The sequence below is a fragment of the Colias croceus genome, chromosome 11 (genome assembly GCF_905220415.1).
Source record: "Colias croceus chromosome 11, ilColCroc2.1".
Lineage (NCBI taxonomy): Eukaryota > Metazoa > Arthropoda > Insecta > Lepidoptera > Pieridae > Colias > Colias croceus.
The window spans coordinates 93,188-111,381 of NC_059547.1; the positions used below are offsets into that span (position 1 = coordinate 93,188).

Consider the following 18,194-nt stretch of genomic DNA (forward strand, 5'->3'; position numbering starts at 1 on the left):
ATAATTGAAATGGAACTTCCGATATATTTACATCTGTAAAATGTATACATAAAAGATTAGCCTAATATAATGTTAAACGCACAATAATTTAGAATCTCTCGCAAAATAAATACAATTGCGTCATTTTCTTCTTTGTAAGTTTTCTATTATCGGCGGTAATGCACAGGGCTAAATAGAAATAAGCGGTAGAGCTATCAAACCCTGTATTACTTGCACATTAAACTACAAAGAACAAACACAACTACTACTCGTTTAAAGTCGGGTAAAGTAGAACATTCTTTCTCCTCTCCGAGGAATAAATCTTCGTCCGCGAGACAGCGGCGAGCAAACACACGAGGCAACAAAACAAACAAACTAATTCGATTAACCGTGCTTTTCCATAATATTAATATGAACATGAAAATAATTTTGTATTTTCAAGGATTGTGTATGTGCGAGCTTAGTTTACTTATATGTATCTTAACGACTGCTCTATGGAACTTTGGAATAAACGTCGGCAACATATTTTCTGATTGATCATTGATTCCTAGTGAGGTGGACATTAAAACAAATACGCATTATTTAATGATAATGAAATTAGGAGTTTAAAACTTCAAGTGTCTAGTAAATGTCAACAACAACAGCCTGTAAGGCTTATTCCAAACATAGGTATATTTTCCTGGCATATTCACCTAAAATCTTCTACGTACAACAGGGTCGAATTCTGGTGAATGTTCAACTAGTACTATTCAACAGAAAATCTATGACGTATCCAAATACGATATTGGGCATCGGATATATGTATCAATGATGAAACTACAAGTTGTAGCAGCATTATAACGAGGTCTCCAATCGCCAGCAAACTCGTTGTTATCATTCCGACTCCTTGAACTGCGTTAGATTAATTAACATTGCTTTTAATTTGAATTCGGAAACAAGTTTTAGCAGTTTCGAAAATTTTTAGTTGTTTTCGCTATGTTTTTGTTATTTATTAGTATTTATTACATTTTACGAATAAAACTTGTTGAATAAAATAATATTGTTTGTTTGCTGTCGTCACTGATCAATCTCAAATTAGTCTGCACTTAAAAATCCGGGTGATACAATTTGAAATATTGTTTCTTAAATAAACACGTATAAGAGCCAGGAACATGAATTTAACATAGAACGTAATGTTATTATGTAACGTGAAAACTTCGACTATCCTACCCAACCTACTATATCTACACTTGTTTACTATAACTGCCAAAGCACATGTTTATGCGCAAACATCAACTTCGCTTATTCATCACAAACTTTCAATTAAGATTTTCTCAAAGTTAAGCTCTAACTTCAAATGTAAATTAAACGGTCTTTTTTGTCCTCAAATTAACGTCAGCAGTTTCAACGGGACCATCGCGTCTTCAAGAGACTATTTGAACCAAATTTCGGTCAGTCAATGTAGAATGATCTCAATTCTCGTCTACATAATTATTCCCAGCTTACATTCTCGAACATTCTAGATAGTTATACAGACGTTTATGCTAAGATTGCAGTATATTGTCTAGATATAGGATATCGCTCGTCAGCTCACGTTGTGGTCGCATCGTCCTTAGTGTGAGTGTTAATGACGTCACTTATGTCACAGCTTTAGCACTATGTGGAGTGCAGGCCAGACACCTCTATACGCACAATGTGAAATAACCATTCACCATTGAGAACTTCCTATATTAGTTTTTCTAGTGTTTGATTTTAAGCGAGCGTGGTCACGAGGAGATGTCTCCCCGTGACCACGCTCGCTGTAGTGTTCGAAACGTCGGAAAATAATAGAATGAATAAATCGCGTTTAAAATCCGTTAAAAAGTCTTTAATTTCTAAACTTCTTATATTATAAGGTCTTATAAATTTATAGGTAAGGTCTTTATAAGGTCTTATTCATTATTCTATCTTATCTTCTTATATTATGTATATAAAAATGAATCGCAAAATGTGTTGGTAAGCGATACCGATTTCGATAATTCTTTTTTTATTATATTCCTTGGAGTACGAGGATGGATCTTATGTAGAGAAAACGTAAATATGTACCGCGGGCGAAGCCGGGGCGGATCGCTAGTTTAACATAAATATTTTTAAAAACTCTGCAATCAAATCAAGTACATATTGAACGATTCGCAATGTAAACTCCGTGCAATTCCATTAATGTCAGCAAAATTCCACTAATAGAAGTGATTTTAAGAAAGATTTTCTGTGCCGTATTTATAAAGGTTCCGTATAAAGTGCTCGTTGATTTGTTGGACGACTCTCAAAGCTCCGTGCAGTTACTGAGACGGCGTTATTTCTGTTCAGAAAATCTTAACAAAATGAAAATACATACCTACAATGTAATTCTGATTAGGCTCATTTGTAACTTTTAGGTCAAGGTATCTTATTTGTAGATATGAAATTACATTCAATTCAAATAATTTCAAATGTATTAAAACTTGTAAAGCTTTTATAACGAATATGGTCTCATACGAGTGAGTTGCTTCAGCCCAGAGGCCAGGGGCAACAATGCTACAATTAGCACCATTATTAAATTATTACAATTAGCACCATATGCAGAGTGCAAAAATACGTGCGAAATATTTTAATTTCAGACAACAATATGCATTGTTGTACTTTAATTACTGCATGAATATTGAAACTGCATATCGGAGTTTCTGGAGGATAAGTTTTCTCGCAGTATAAGTTTTGCTTAAGTATGTAAAATTAAATTGGAAAAGCAAAAGTTGTGCGGTTATTTAGCGCAGCGAGTAGCGACGGAAGATCGTGTTGACTCTTTAGCGACCTAATTCCCGAATCGCAAATAAAGTGCTCTGACAAACAACATATTGTATAGACTCGTACAACTTCCTTACAACTCAACTAAGTGCCATTGGAACTTACTGCCAGCCAGTCTGTTAGATTGGTCGTAAATCCACCCTTTTCGCTGGAGGATTTTTCTTAATATTATCTAAATGTATAGAAAAAGTTTATAGTAAATTGGATTTATTAAATTTTTATATACAGATTGAAATTAGTGTCATTTTTTTCATCTGTAACAGTAGAGTGCAAGAATTGGTCATAATCCTGGATGCGCGTGATCGCTCGACTCATAATGATATAGAGAAATTGTAGAACTATAAAAAATGATTAAGTTTGAGTTTAAGATAAAAAAAAGACGTGTGGCACTCGGGGACTGCCGTGGTAAAGCTATTGCATAGCATGCCTTCAAGCGGTGAGGTTTTTCGTTACGGAATTTCTCGATTCGGTCCCCGCGCTCAAGGCCCGCGATAGAAGCTATGCAATAGCTTAAAAGTTTATATTTGTTTATTTTCCATTCGATATCTACCACCTCTACGAAAATAATCGAGTCAAAATCTATATTAATCCGTCTTTAACTAGTATAATGTTATACAAGTGTTGAAAGTGGCAGCACACGTGACGTCGCAGTATAAAGTTAGCAGAGTCCTCAGAGAAATCACTGGGAACGTGACACTAGTAACTAAGCATAGTTTCTTACTTGTTTCAAATAGTTGCCCGTAACAACGGAGCTACATACTTCTGTGGTTTTGTTCAATTTGAATAAATTGTTTATTTACATACGCTTTTGTCGGCGAGGTTGTTACACCCAAAGAGGATAACTGGAAAAGAATATTGCGTTCATGATGATTTTTATAAACATAATATAATTTTAAGGAATAGGATAGATTAAGTACATTATATATAATCATTGGTTTCCTTTTTTTTGTACTTCACTAATTGTTTTGTGTAATTGGATACCTACTTTAAAACTTATTTTTCGCATGCTGTGTTTACCCATAAGTGTTTTTTTTACATTGATCTTATAATTGTGTATGTGAATTTTGATATTTTATATTATGTAATGTAAACAAACGTTGGTAGACCAAAATAAATAAATAAATGATGATTTTGTCAGTCGCGTGAGAGTCGTACTCGTTTGAATACTACAAGGAATAATAGTAAAATACTGTGGTAGAAATAGGATTTTCATTTATTAATTTTTTAATTTAGCATTTTTCGACTAACAATTTATTTCCATAACGTTTAATATTTAAAATCAATTTGAACATAAAATATACTACAATCAAATAAATCTGCCAAATTATTACCATTTAAGGAGATACTGCGTCCTGTTCTTTATATATACCATTTTCTTGGAAGTATCTAATAAAATTATTTAATGTACATTCAATTCATAATATTATGTGTATGCTCCTTAGTATATTCTATTGAAACAATAGTATTTTCGATTCCTTATACATTAAACTAGCTTCCACTCTGAGTAAAAATATCTACAGTACTTGCGATGCGGTTTCTTACTTCTTAGTTCTCGTTTGTATGAATATATATTAGAAGATGGATAGTCGCAAAGATCGACTTTAAAATATACATTCGCATTTTTATTCTATGAAATATTTCGTTGAAATAAAATATGGCATTTTTCCTATATTTGTACTCGAAGAAACTATTGCAAATACCTACACAAATATAAATACAATAATGCCAATAATATACGAATCGTGATAAAACTATAACTCCATTCTTGACTTTTTTCCAGTTAAATTATAAAATTATCAGTACGTCACGCACAGTAAAAAACACAGTAAGTATAGAAAACCAACGAACGGTTCATTATAATATCGTGCCTCCCTTCCATTTAGCACACAATATTATTCTAACATAAAATGCAGAAGAACACAAAAATTTGCCGATAAAACGTTATTAGGATTACAAAGACGAGGTGTTGTCGAGACGACAAATATTTGTGGAAGGGTTCGAGCGAGAGGAATTTTTATTGCTCTCCTTTATTGAAATTTACCGACGTCTCTATATGCGCACCTTTTATATCCAATACTACACATTTATTTCCGAAGAATTCTGTTTGTGCGACCAATTTTATTCCTTAAGGCCTCAGCGCACTGCACGTTACAAACAATACCTCCGAGCATTCTAAAAGTTGCGTTTTATCAAAAGCCTTTTGAATATTTAGATTTACTGGCTTTCGCTGTGATTTCATAAAGTTTTGTGATGTAACAAAGTCGATTTTTTCTTTTACTAGCTGACCCGGCGAACTTCGTACCGCCTTAACCTATGAGCTGAACCAATTTAGGCTTTTATGAACGTATTACGAAATCTATACATATAACTAGCGGTCCGCCCCGGCTTCGCCCGTGGTACATATTAACGTTTTCTCTACATAAGAACCATCCTCGTACTTCAAGGAATATAATAAAAAAAGAATTATCGAAATCGGTTCAGCCGTTCTCGAGTTATGGAATTACAACGAAAAGTGGCATTGATTTTTATATATTACTAGCGGTCCGCCCCGGCTTCGCCCGTGGTACATATTAACGTTTTCTCTACATAAGAACCATCCTCGTACTTCAAGGAATATAATAAAAAAAGAATTATCGAAATCGGTTCAGCCGTTCTCGAGTTATGGAATTACAACGAAAAGTGGCATTGATTTTTATATATTAGACTAGCGGTCCGCCCCGGCTTCGCCCGTGGTACATATTGACGTTTTCTCTACATAAGAACCATCCTCGAACTTCAAGGAATATTATAAAAAAAGAATTATCGAAATCGGTTCAGCCGTTCTCGAGTTATGGAATTACAACGAAAAGTGGCATTGATTTTTATATATTAGACTAGCGGTCCGCCCCGGCTTCGCCCGTGGTACATATTAACGTTTTCTCTACATAAGAACCATCCTCGTACTTCAAGGAATATAATAAAAAAAGAATTATCGAAATCGGTTCAGCCGTTCTCGAGTTATGGAATTACAACGAAAAGTGGCATTGATTTTTATATATTAGACTAGCGGTCCGCCCCGGCTTCGCCCGTGGTACATATTAACGTTTTCTCTACATAAGAACCATCCTCGTACTTCAAGGAATATAATAAAAAAAGAATTATCGAAATCGGTTCAGCCGTTCTCGAGTTATGGAATTACAACGAAAAGTGGCATTGATTTTTATATATTAGATTAGATTAGAAGAATAGATAAATCTGTAGAAGGGTCAATTCTGTACATTGAAAATATTGAAAAAATAAATAGCAGGGGGTGTTACTGGATCGATACCAAACCCAAATATGTGATTAAAAAATTTTTTGTCTGTCTGTCTGTCTGTCTGTCTGTATGTTCAGGCATCACGTGAAAACTAACGGTTCGATTTCGATGAAACTTGGTATAATTATACCTTATTATACTGGGCATGAAATAGGATACTTTTTATCCCGGAAAAATACGTAGAAAAAAATAAATCTTAATTTTTCCGCGCGGACGGCGTCGCGGGCGGAAGCTAGTACATAATATTAATACAGATAAATATATGAAAATATCATTAAAATAATAGAACTTATGAAACTCGATCACATTTATTGTAAAGCTTAATCTACATTACCGCCCTTACATTTTACTATCGACTATAGTATGTAAATCACAATTTTTTTAACACAATTAAAACGAATTTTTAACACAATTAAAATTATCGAAAAGAACAATATTTTAATTATATGACCCACCAATATCTAATATTGTACAATCAAAGGTTTATTTCAATATAGATTTATTTATGTTTTTTACCATGTTTATCTGTATATGTCGGTCCGCAGAGCTAACCCAGAGCCAGATGCTGTGCCGCGGTGTGTCGCACAAGGTGAGCGGGCTGCGTGCGGCGGCGCCTCGCATCTCGTTCGCGCGCGAGGACGAGGACGGCCGCCGCAAGAGCGCCTTCAGCCGCCTCGGCGCCTCGCCGCGCTCCAGCCTCGCGGACGACCGCGACGGCTTCGTACTCAGGTGAATACTAATATACGCTTCTGCTAGCTAAATTAATTCACTTCCTAGTGAAAGTAGGATGTTTATGGTAGAGCCACGTTAGAAAGATAATATTGTAGTGAAACTGCGAATGTATTAATGTAGAAAGTGGATATGGGATGGCTTCATAGTTCATACTCAGGTAGAACTGTGAATTTACCTAGGAAGTTGATACGGGAAGGGTAAGTTATCAGGTAGAGCTGCGAATACAAATTAAATGGAGGAACGTTTTAAGGTATTTATTTATTTATTTATTTATTCACACTTATCAAATACCATTACAGGATTTCCTAATGCGGTACTGACTTAAAACTATAGATGTTATACATATATATATTAAACTAATACTACTAATTACTACTAACTACTAACAACTTAAACTAATAACTTACAACCTACTAAAAGAACATACAATTAACACAAAACAATAATAACAATATAATTAATAACAAATGACATAAAGAAGAACCTTTGTTAATTCACCCAACTTGCATGCAAATATATCCACTCTCCCATGGAGGTTATTAAGAACCCGGAGCGCCCGAACAAGAGAAGACTTCGCGAGCAGCTTGGTTCGTGCTTGAGGCACGCAGAATAGCGGGGGTCTGTGGCGCTTCTCAATGTACTTCATATAATTGTCCGGCACACATAAAGAGAGGGATTGGAGTACGCCAGGGTTATGCGCATATCCCCTCAATAACTTTATTAAATATAGCGCCATGGAGAACTCCCGTCGTACCCTCAGTTCATTAATAGAGAAGAAGAATAGTGTAGGATACATTAACGTATTATCCGAGGCAATATCTATACTGTAATTTATAAAGACTACATTTGTCACAAAAATAGATGGTATTTATAGGTAGTGGTTAGTCTTTTGTATCTTACCTTTTTTATTCAATTTCATCAACCGAAAAAAAATTTTAATAAATTTCCTATTTTGTGTGACGTAAACATGTTGTATGTACCTACACAACACAAAACGATACAGATGTTCAAAGAGATGATCAACATTGTGAAGTCTACATATTACAAATTAGTTATATATGTATTGAACAAAGTGATATGGGTTGAACTTGGGTTGAACAGTTAAACTAAAATATTTATAAAGATGACACAAACTAACGTAATATTCACAAGTTCTCTTATTTATTTCGCACCTACTTTCTTTTTTGATTTTAATATTTATTACGTATATTTATGATTTTATTTACTCAATTTTTAACCAAGGAAAAGAAACACTGGTTTTGAAGTATCCTTTAATTATATTTTGTTTGTAAATAAGCTAGTAGAGTAGGAGCCTTCCTGGAACCTCGAAATCTTTCCTCTTTTATCCAAACGAAATTTATTGCTTGGAAATAATTTAAATATTCAAAAGGTTAAATTTTATTTCTCTTTATATTGGTGATTCCTTGAAGTTCCTTCTTTATTCATTTAGATTTAAAAAAAAATTTAACGGTGAATAAAAAAATGTAGGTACCTATTTATAAAATTATTTGTACCAATTGTCTCATCTTATCTCGATAACTTTGTGTGACATTATAAAATTGGTTTTGATACTTTGAATACATATTTCCAGAATAATTTATTAGCTTATAGCTTCAGACAAATTTGAGTTACTTAAATATTATAATCATTTTTATTAATTGTTTACGTAATATATTATAAGAGCCAAGGAAATAGTAAAAAGAATAGCTATTTCGATTCTAATTTCTGGAGGAGGAGGGAGGAGGTTTCAAATATTTTTTGATATGTGACAGCTAGTAGTCTAGTACCTACCTATCTATAAATATACTGGAAGGTTAAATCGTTATTCATGCTTCTATTTCAAAAGTCAGGGTTTATTACCTTATACATAATATTTATTCTTGATGATATTCAAGATTTAAAAAATAAATTTGTTGTCAATGATCTACATTAATTACTTTTTCAAACCGAATTTTTTTCAGAGCAAAAGTGTAATTATCAGAAAATTTCGCACCACTAATCCTTCAAAAGACCTGTCTATCCATCATTATGTCTTAGTTTTTGCTAAATACTTAAAAGCCTTTTTATACGCAATCGTTATTTTTTAGATCTGAAAGTACGCGTTCGGAAAAGGATACCTAACAAAGCTATAACTTTCCACGTAAAATATCTTATGAAATAAGTTATAAAAGAAGAAAGTAATAATACGGAATATTTTAGACAATACTACGACCTTTAAAGATTTCGCAAAACTTTAGCAAACCGAAGATATTCTATAAATCACAATATCAATATGAACATTCACTTATAATTTTATGGTGGCATAATTGTTGATATATAAAAATGAAACCGTTTCGTGTTGTCACGGCATCACGTGTGAACGGCTGAACCGATTTCGATAAATCTTTTTTTATTATATTCCTTGAAGTACGAGGATAGTTCTTATGTATAGAAAACGTAAATATGTACCACGGGCGAAGCCGGGGCGGACCGCTAGTTGTTGATATTTTGACACAGCATGTACTTAAACATTCTATGAATGGAGATCAAACATCCCACGACAAATAAGGAACGAAAATGTTGTTTGGTATATCGCAGAGTTACAAAATATAACAAAGTATATAATGTGTGTATCCCGGAGGTTCAGGGCTGGAGTTAATCCAGGTCGAGTTGGGGATTATTGAGCCTTACCGGTAAGGTATCGGGTTAATTCCTATTGAGGCAGCTGCAACCTCAGCTATACTTCTGTAATGACTGCTGTATTTATGAGGGATTATGATTTCTTTGATTAAAGATGTGATTCGTTTTCAAATTATTATTATTGAGAACTTTTGAAGTTATTAGCGAAATAAGATTATTCAGTTTCCTAATTAGTCTAGATTACACTTTTAACTTGTATGTGTACATTATAAGCAGATTTTAAACTTGACTTTGCCTACTCAGCATGTTTGCCACTGAACAGTGAACACATATTCACGAGGAATGTGGAAAAGCGCGTGTGAAGTGACTGGAGCGTGATGCGTGACGCGTGACGCGTTTGGGAGATGCCGTGGAATTCAGATTATCATATATTTTACCTAATTGTGTTAAGTGTTGCCAGCTGCTAATATGTGGAGGACATGCAATGCGGTTTTAGTTATTTTCACTGTATTTTGTTTGCGCGATGAGTACTTTTTCGTAAGAATGCTTCCGGTTCTTGTGTCAGTTGAGTGTGTTCAATTCTAATTAGATAATGTGAATATAATAAAACTAATTATTTATCACCTTAGATCAAAAGTCTCGTAATTTTGTGTCACGTCACATAATTAAATGTTAATAAACACGCATCATTATCATATAGATATAAATAGCCAAATGTTAACAAGCATTTAATCAATAACTAGATATTTAATGAATATTTTGAGCAAACACAACAGGACAGGTCCCATGGTAACAATCCCATAATTTCAGGTAAAAGATTCAACATACATAAACCACCATTATTTGACCACTTTCAAATTACAACTTATTGACAACAAAGATATAGGTAATTGATTTGACGGTTCACTGACTTGTAATAACAACGTAATAACATTCATGTCGGTTCTTATCATTAACATCCGTTGATAAAGGTGCTTTCAGTACGTATTAGAAGAAATGAAAATTATCTCATTAAGCATAAAGATGTAAGGAAATAAAAGCTCCTGCAGATACTTATTGTAAGTGTACACAAAAATATATTTGATGTCAGTAAAGTTCAAATTCAGCTTCGTACTATCGAAAGCTTTATAACTATATAAACAAGCATACAAGTTTGAAAACAACAAAGAAAATCACATCTTCTTTACAAACCGACGTGGGTTGGCTGCTGGTATAACAACTATGCAAGTATTCACTATAAAGGAAAGCGTAATAAATACTTTATTAAAAACTAACGAGTTGTAACTCTATAATCTTCGAGCACAAAGCTTTTAAGACGAACTATGAAACTTATAAATTTTAAACCCCGCCCATTAAACGAGGAAGAGTTTTTCATTTCCTACCGTGTTGCAGTTAAGTTGTAATGAAGCTTGAGGGAATTCTATCTCGTTATGTAGACTGCATGCAGCGAGCGCAGGGGACTTAATGCACTATATTGTACACATTTTAGCTTTAATAAACTCAAGAACCAAATTGCTAAGTTCTACTTCTTTTGTGTAATTTGTTGTGAAGGTCAAATTTTGATCTTCATTGGTATTAGTATCGTTTACTGCAGCTTTTGAAAAATATGTATTTTCTGCCAAGAAATCATAATGGTGTACGTGAAAGGGCTATCAAGCGTACTCATATATTTGCTGCTGTTCTTTGATATCTCGTGTTATTTTCTATTGAGAATTCAACAATTTCCACATGAGCGATTTTCCAGATAAATTTAATTTCGGAACAAACGATGACAAAGGCATTGATCCTATACATTGGATATGATAGTTACGCCTTTAAAAATAAAGGAGCTTTTACCTCAAATATTTGAACGCATTTAAACGAATAAATTCGTATTTCTCATCATAAGTGTTTGCAAGTGCATTAGGTGTCTCTGAATCAGTATGTATTGGCCATCACTCGGCACGTTCGCGCGAGGCAAGTATAGAGAGGGCCATAAAGAGGGGCCAGTGACCGTGAGGGCTGGTGAGTGCCGAGTGCCCGCGTCAGCTCGATGAGAGACATGGCTGCCACTAGCCAACTTTTTCTGATGTATGATTGATGTAGTATTAGCGAAATTATTACACGCTTTTGATTTATAAATAAATTGATTTGTAAATCAGTAATTTTGTATTCATTTTAGAATAATATATTTTTTACTGCTCTAATTAATTATCATAATTTTTTAAAGCATGAAATACGTATATTAGGCAGAATTAGTCAGAGACACCAAAACATGTGAAATGTGTGTCTATGATCAGATGAAATTTTACCAACCCTTCTTAAAAAGGAAGTCGTAAGAATGCAATTGCAGCCGGGTGTATTCTCAGCTTTTCATGTACAAAACAGTAAAGATTCCATAAAGTTTGATGTATCAGAGCCCAGAGGCCATCGGCCGTCGGTTTATTGCAGCAAATACGATTATGTAATATCGATATATCGAGTACAAATAACAAGACGATACGTTTTATGGCTGAGAGGATTTGTTGCGCCTCGCTCCCGATAAATGAGGAAAGCTGAACCGAACTGACCGGACCGTGATAAATAAAATATTTACCTGCGTTTAACTCGATCTTGAAATTCGTATTTCAGAGGCTGCTAAGTTAAGCTTCGTAAACGTTTATAAAGAATAAATTTAATAAAAGGGAAAAAAACGTTTTATTGAGATGGAGCCAATTTGCATAGATAATGTTATGTTTAATGGATCGGCTTTTTGAACTAGACTAGATTTTGTATTAGACGAGATGACTTTATATAGGACCTAATACTATTTATAAAACAAAATTACACTTGAATAAAAAATATACATTTTACAAACACAAATGTTGTGAATTATATTCCAAAAATCCTCTCAAGTCTGACGATTATTTATTTCTTTTGCATATTCGTCTGGAACGTGATTCGATTCCGCCCTTACACCCATAAACTCAATTTAGTTTCGTTCCTTTCGTTTATACGTAAATTATATTACTTGTGTTTTAAGGTTAATTTATTCAATTCAGGATCAGGATAATTTTAGGAAATCATTTTTCGCGGAAATTATTTTGGCAGAATTATGTCTTAAAGTTAAAGAGACGTTTATGTAAATTAAGTTGAATGTCATTTACTCATTATTATCATTTCTAATCATAGCGCAAATTTACTCCATAAATAAAGTTATCGTTCCCAATGACCCACAATACCCAGTAGTACTAACGTACAAATGCTACCAGAAGGCAATTTAGAATGTAGGCCATAATCCACAATCGTTCAAGAGACTTCAGATGTTGTCTAGAGCAATTAATAAGCAATTAATTAATACGGTATTTTCGTATTTCGCGTACATTTTCAATATCAAAGATAATCCCGTAACCTAATATTTTATAATCTCGCTTTTATCCCGCAATAGGAAATTATTTTCAAAATATTATGACAACAAAAGAAATGAAAAGAAAAACGTCGCTTGTTATTCGAAGAAGAGTTATTATAAAAGAAAATATTTTCCGCGCAAATCCGAGCCAATTACGGGAAAGCTTTCCGGGAACCGGGATACTTCTCAACTACTTAATATCAATTGAACTTCTCTAGACCATATTTCGGGCATTAAGTGAATATTCACGTGGGGGACTCTCTTCATTGGAACTGACATTCGAAGCTCCTTCGTGAATACATATTATTTCCTTTCAAACTATTTGTATTGTTCCCGCATTTTCATAATAATTGACCGTAGATAAACTATTCAGACGAATTGCTTCCAGATATAATATATTCAGAATACAATATCCACTTAAAAAAACTTTAAGATTTGGGTTTAACTTATCATAAACTTAGACTGAAACAATTAATCATTTCACTTCGGAGACGAGGTTCCTCAAACTCTTTGCTACTTAGATTAATGATAGATTTAACAATATTATCTATTCACTCAGACGACAATGCTAACAACTATGAACACAACAGGTTGATTGAAAATCAAAATTAAAATGCAACTGAAATATTTTAATTATTCATTCATCTGTGAAAAGAAATATCATAAAGTTAATATCATAAGACATCTATAATATATAATATATAATATATAGTATAGTGAAGAAACATTTGATTGTTTGTTTGCATTGAATAGGCCCCGATCGATATAATATAATATTACTTAACTATATTTAAAGAAAATATCCGCCCGAAACCGGGGCGAACAGCTAGTATTATAAACTCCAAAAATGTTGCTATAAAAAATCACCGAAACGTTGAAAGGTAATATTATAACATTTATCCCCAGTTGGGCGAGCCTGATAAATGGCTACATCGGAATCACGTAGCGAGCGGAGCCTGGAACTCAAACAGAATCTACACTTGCTCGAAGTGTATTAAATTTATCGAATTACCTATTTTCAGTTGAAGCTCCATTTTTATTTAAAAAGCATTCTCCAAGCATTGTCGTACTGAAATCATAATAGAGAAGACAATACTTATTCTATTGCTAAGTATTTTGTTATATTTGTGCTTATATTTTTTTTCGTTGAAATTCCGTAATATGTTTATTTTCTATCACATTTATTCCATAATATCATTAAGGTACTTTATAACGCGGCATTTTCGGCTTTTGTGTAAAATTTAATATCGCGTTCGGACGGACAAAGGACAAATTTGCAATTTACAGCATTGTGTGGGTATTTAATGAATAAATTTATTACATGAATATTTTTTACATAAATAGTAATGCGTTTTGTATTGTCGTCATAAGAGCCTTTAAATATTATTAATGCGAGGCTTTATTTGTTGACAATTTGTCAATTATTCACTCTACTTTTCGTGGTTTTTTTAACAAAACCAATTCTACAAGCTGAACTTACTACTCAGTCTCAATTTTTAAAAATAAATGAAGAAAACATAATAAACTCTACAATTTTGGCGCTTTGTAGACATTGTTGCATTGATATTATCCTAGACTTAAATAATTTGGAAAATCCAAAAGTGCACGCCTCATAATCTCATCCTTTACAATAAAATTGATTATTTATAAAGAGTACGTGACTATAAATATAAAAATGAAATAAAATAAAACATTTGGAAAAGTAAAGAAAGCGGTACCGTAATAATTGAGCTATTTTTCTTGTGGCCCCACCTAGATGTGAAACTGCGCAGGTTTAAGGGACTGACTACCAACTTATTTTTTTAAACCTTGGCTTATAGTATAAAGAATCGAGTTTATAATGGTGAATTTTGAGTACACTATAAAAAAAAAAAAAAGTCGATATTTTTTTTGTTTATTATAACAATTAAACCACATCGAATCAGACCCTGAAAAATGAAAGGGTTCTATTCCTGAGCATACTCAAGCGTAAGAGAAAAAAAAAGACTCGATTAGTAAAGTATTTCGGTCGCTATCGTGTTAACAAGAAAAAGGATCCGCACATACAGACACACGGACGTCCAAGACAGAACTTTTTTAAACTGTTTTTTAACTAGTTTAAATAACAAAAATGACATCAAAAATATCATGAACGTTAAAAATAGTGTTTTTTCTTAATATGTGTGTGTATGTATTATCTTACAAGTGCAATGTATGATACATAAAGACATTTTAAGTTTGAAAAATCAGATGTTTTGCGCGAAGTGACAGTAGTACCCACCTCAACGCTTCGCTTATGAGGCGTGCAAAATGCTTGAATAAAGTGGAATTATTAAAATAATGACAAGAAACATTTGACGGAGAGTGGTCCCGCGTGGGCCCGTAATCCCGGCGGGATGGTGTCGTTAAATATTGTATAAGTAGCCGCAGCCGGCTCACCGCGCCAACCGAGTTAACCTCGCTTATTGACGATTAATTATAAAGACAAATTGCTTATTATAGGGTAGATTATCTGAGGGTTATCGTTTTAATACTAACTGTGCCCCACGGTTTTACCCGCATTTCTCCGCTCGTATTGGTCTTAGCTTGATGACATGTAGCATAGAGCCTTCCTCGATAAATGGACGATCTAACAGTGAAATAATTTTTCAAATCGGACCCGTGATTCCTGAGATTAGCGCGTTCAAGCAAACAAACAAACCCTTCAGGTTTATGATATTATAATAGATTACAGTCGAGAAGAAGTAAAAAATTATCTTTACGGTTTGACTCGTGATTGCCATGAGAAATTCTCATTTCTCATTGAGAATGATATAAATTATAACCAATTCCTTAAAGAATGACCACACATAACAATTAACACATTCAATAAACATATAAATTATAATCTTAAATAATCTTATCCTGTTCAAGCATTGTAATTTATAAGTAATCTTCAAACATGTAATATTCTTAATACTTACTTTCATTGAAACTTCAATTAAACTGTGTTAATTTACCTTTTCCCCGATGTTGTGTCCTGTATGCGGGCTAAGGGCTTAGTGGAACTCATCTCGTCTGAGACCGGTCTTAGTTCTGTCTGAGACGACCTTACACGACCACTACATATTATGTATCTTATGAACTAACATGTCTTATATAAACTGAAACACTATTTCTTACCGCTTTTCAGAAGAAAGTGTATGATCTTTTTATATTCGAGTGAAATTTTTAATTGTATAAATGAAAATCTAAATGAAGGGATACTTATTGCCTTCCATAACAGATATTATATTTTAAAATATTAAAATATTCATTGAGTTAATAAAATGCCAAATAGTAATTCACTATAATAATACAATTGAATCGTACATTATTTCATTAAATAGCCAAATTACCCGGTGGTGCCGCTTGCCGGGTAAAATTGAAATGAAGCAATTAATTTCGTTTGATGTGAACAAAGCGGGGTAAATACTTTGCTGTTTCAACAAGTTATATTTAAACTTCAGTTTAATCACCAATTAATATGTGGGAGTAAATAATTATTCCAATTGTAGATCGTTTATTATAAGAACGTTTAATCTGCGGCATGATATTAATTGGTAATTATATTATAATTAAATTAATTAATGGTGTTGGAAAATAATTATTATTTAAATTTCTATTGTAAAAAATTAAATATACGTATTTTATGATCATAATTTTATTAGTTATTACTAATTAGAATTTATATCTCTTATTCAATCAGTAACGGATAATATTATATTATGATAAATAAAAGATTCTTCAGAGATATAATTATAAATAGCACTTTTGATCATTACCATAACCAGGTAAAAATATATTAGCGATATGTTTCTCATAGAGTGTCACGCATTTGTCCCTCGCTCCTCTGGCGCAGTAACTATATCAGCACGTTTGGAAGTTATTCGGAAGCGCCGTAAAAACCTCATATCCTTTGGTGTCTTTACGAGCCCATTCCCAAAGCTTTACGACACACCTATTTATTGGCCTTTGAAAGCTCCATATATGGCTAGTTTGATATGTTTTCATTAACAGGGGAAACAACTTTGGGGGTTTTAATGACCGCTCGTAGTAGTCGATATAGCTCCTTGACATATAGAGTCAGAGCCATTTATTAATTACTCGTCTAGACAGTTAAACATTAACTGTGAAGTTCGAGGGCAAATATGAACCAACTCTTGACTGATATATTACAGTTCACAGTTATTTTCATGGACAGTGAAATAATGCAGTCGATCTTGCTTCTTACAGCTTGAAATGTTTATCAGACGCCGTATCTATCGATACATAATATATATTCCATACAATATAATGTTCTAACTGTACAGTGCAGTAATAAGCAGTATGATGATCTACAGGTTTTTAATACAGATGTTTTGACGCGAATCGTGTAGAGCAACATAATATAGGTAAGGCTAGTTTATCAAGAGTAGAAACCACTTCATAAAATATACTGTAAATGTTTCCTCTTCACGCTTAAATTTACGAATTAATTTCTTCATTCGTATACACACAAAATGTTGGACGGCATAAACAAAGAAGAACCAACGGAACTAGGATAGCTAATTACGCGTCCGTCAAATTTGTTGTATACAGAACTCGCTTCGTGTTTAATACCATATTCACTAGTTTGCCAGATGAAGGAAAACATAATTAACACTATGTATAATGTGTATGTACTTATATTATATAGCTTTCAACTGATGAATGAGATTATCAATTAAAATGTACAATTGTAGGTATTCATATATTATGTACATCATATATGAATACACTTTAAAATATTTGTTTCAATATTTTCTTTTATCGAAGACGTAAAGCAATAATATGCAATTTAAATCAAAGTTTCAGTAAGCACATGATTCCTTCGTAACAATTGTGATACTAATATAGGTATGCTAGGATTGGAATGTGATATTTCCAAACATTTATTCCGCTCAGAAATGGTATAAATCCCGAACGGATATCAAAAAGCGGTCGTAAATGCAAAAGTTTAGTGATTCCTATATTTACTACTCCCACAGGACAGATAAAGCGTTTATTTAAATTTATGTCCTTTCAGCAAATATTCCATCGCTTGTGTATAATTTTACTGCAAATAATATTTGATTTACAACATTCTACTAATCAGTGATCATGATTTTAAAATAACATTTATTGAATGTTGTAGTAGTAAGAAAAAAAAAATATTATGTTATGACATATTATTTTATATTCCATTCTAAATATTCTAGAATATGTCTGTCCAGTCCACGTCCAGTCAAATAGCAACAAGGCCCAATGGACTGCTTCAATAGGATCTAATTAAACCGCAGCTAAACCACTAACGAACTTATTATTCGACGCAAAATTATAAATTCTAACTCAAAGGACCATATTATGAGTATCGTATCCTAGATAAGTTGTGGTACTCGAGAGAGT

At 33.0% G+C, this 18,194-nt stretch overlaps 1 protein-coding gene across 1 annotated transcript in view; it reads left to right on the top strand.

Annotated features, from left to right (window-relative positions):
- The window catches only part of LOC123695631, a 62,515-nt gene that overhangs the window by 29,847 nt on the left and 14,474 nt on the right, over positions 1-18,194 (top strand). The window contains exon 3 of the mRNA XM_045641538.1: positions 6,619-6,802. Within this exon, the coding sequence (XP_045497494.1) occupies positions 6,619-6,802 (184 nt within the window). The remainder of the gene's footprint in view (positions 1-6,618; positions 6,803-18,194) is intronic.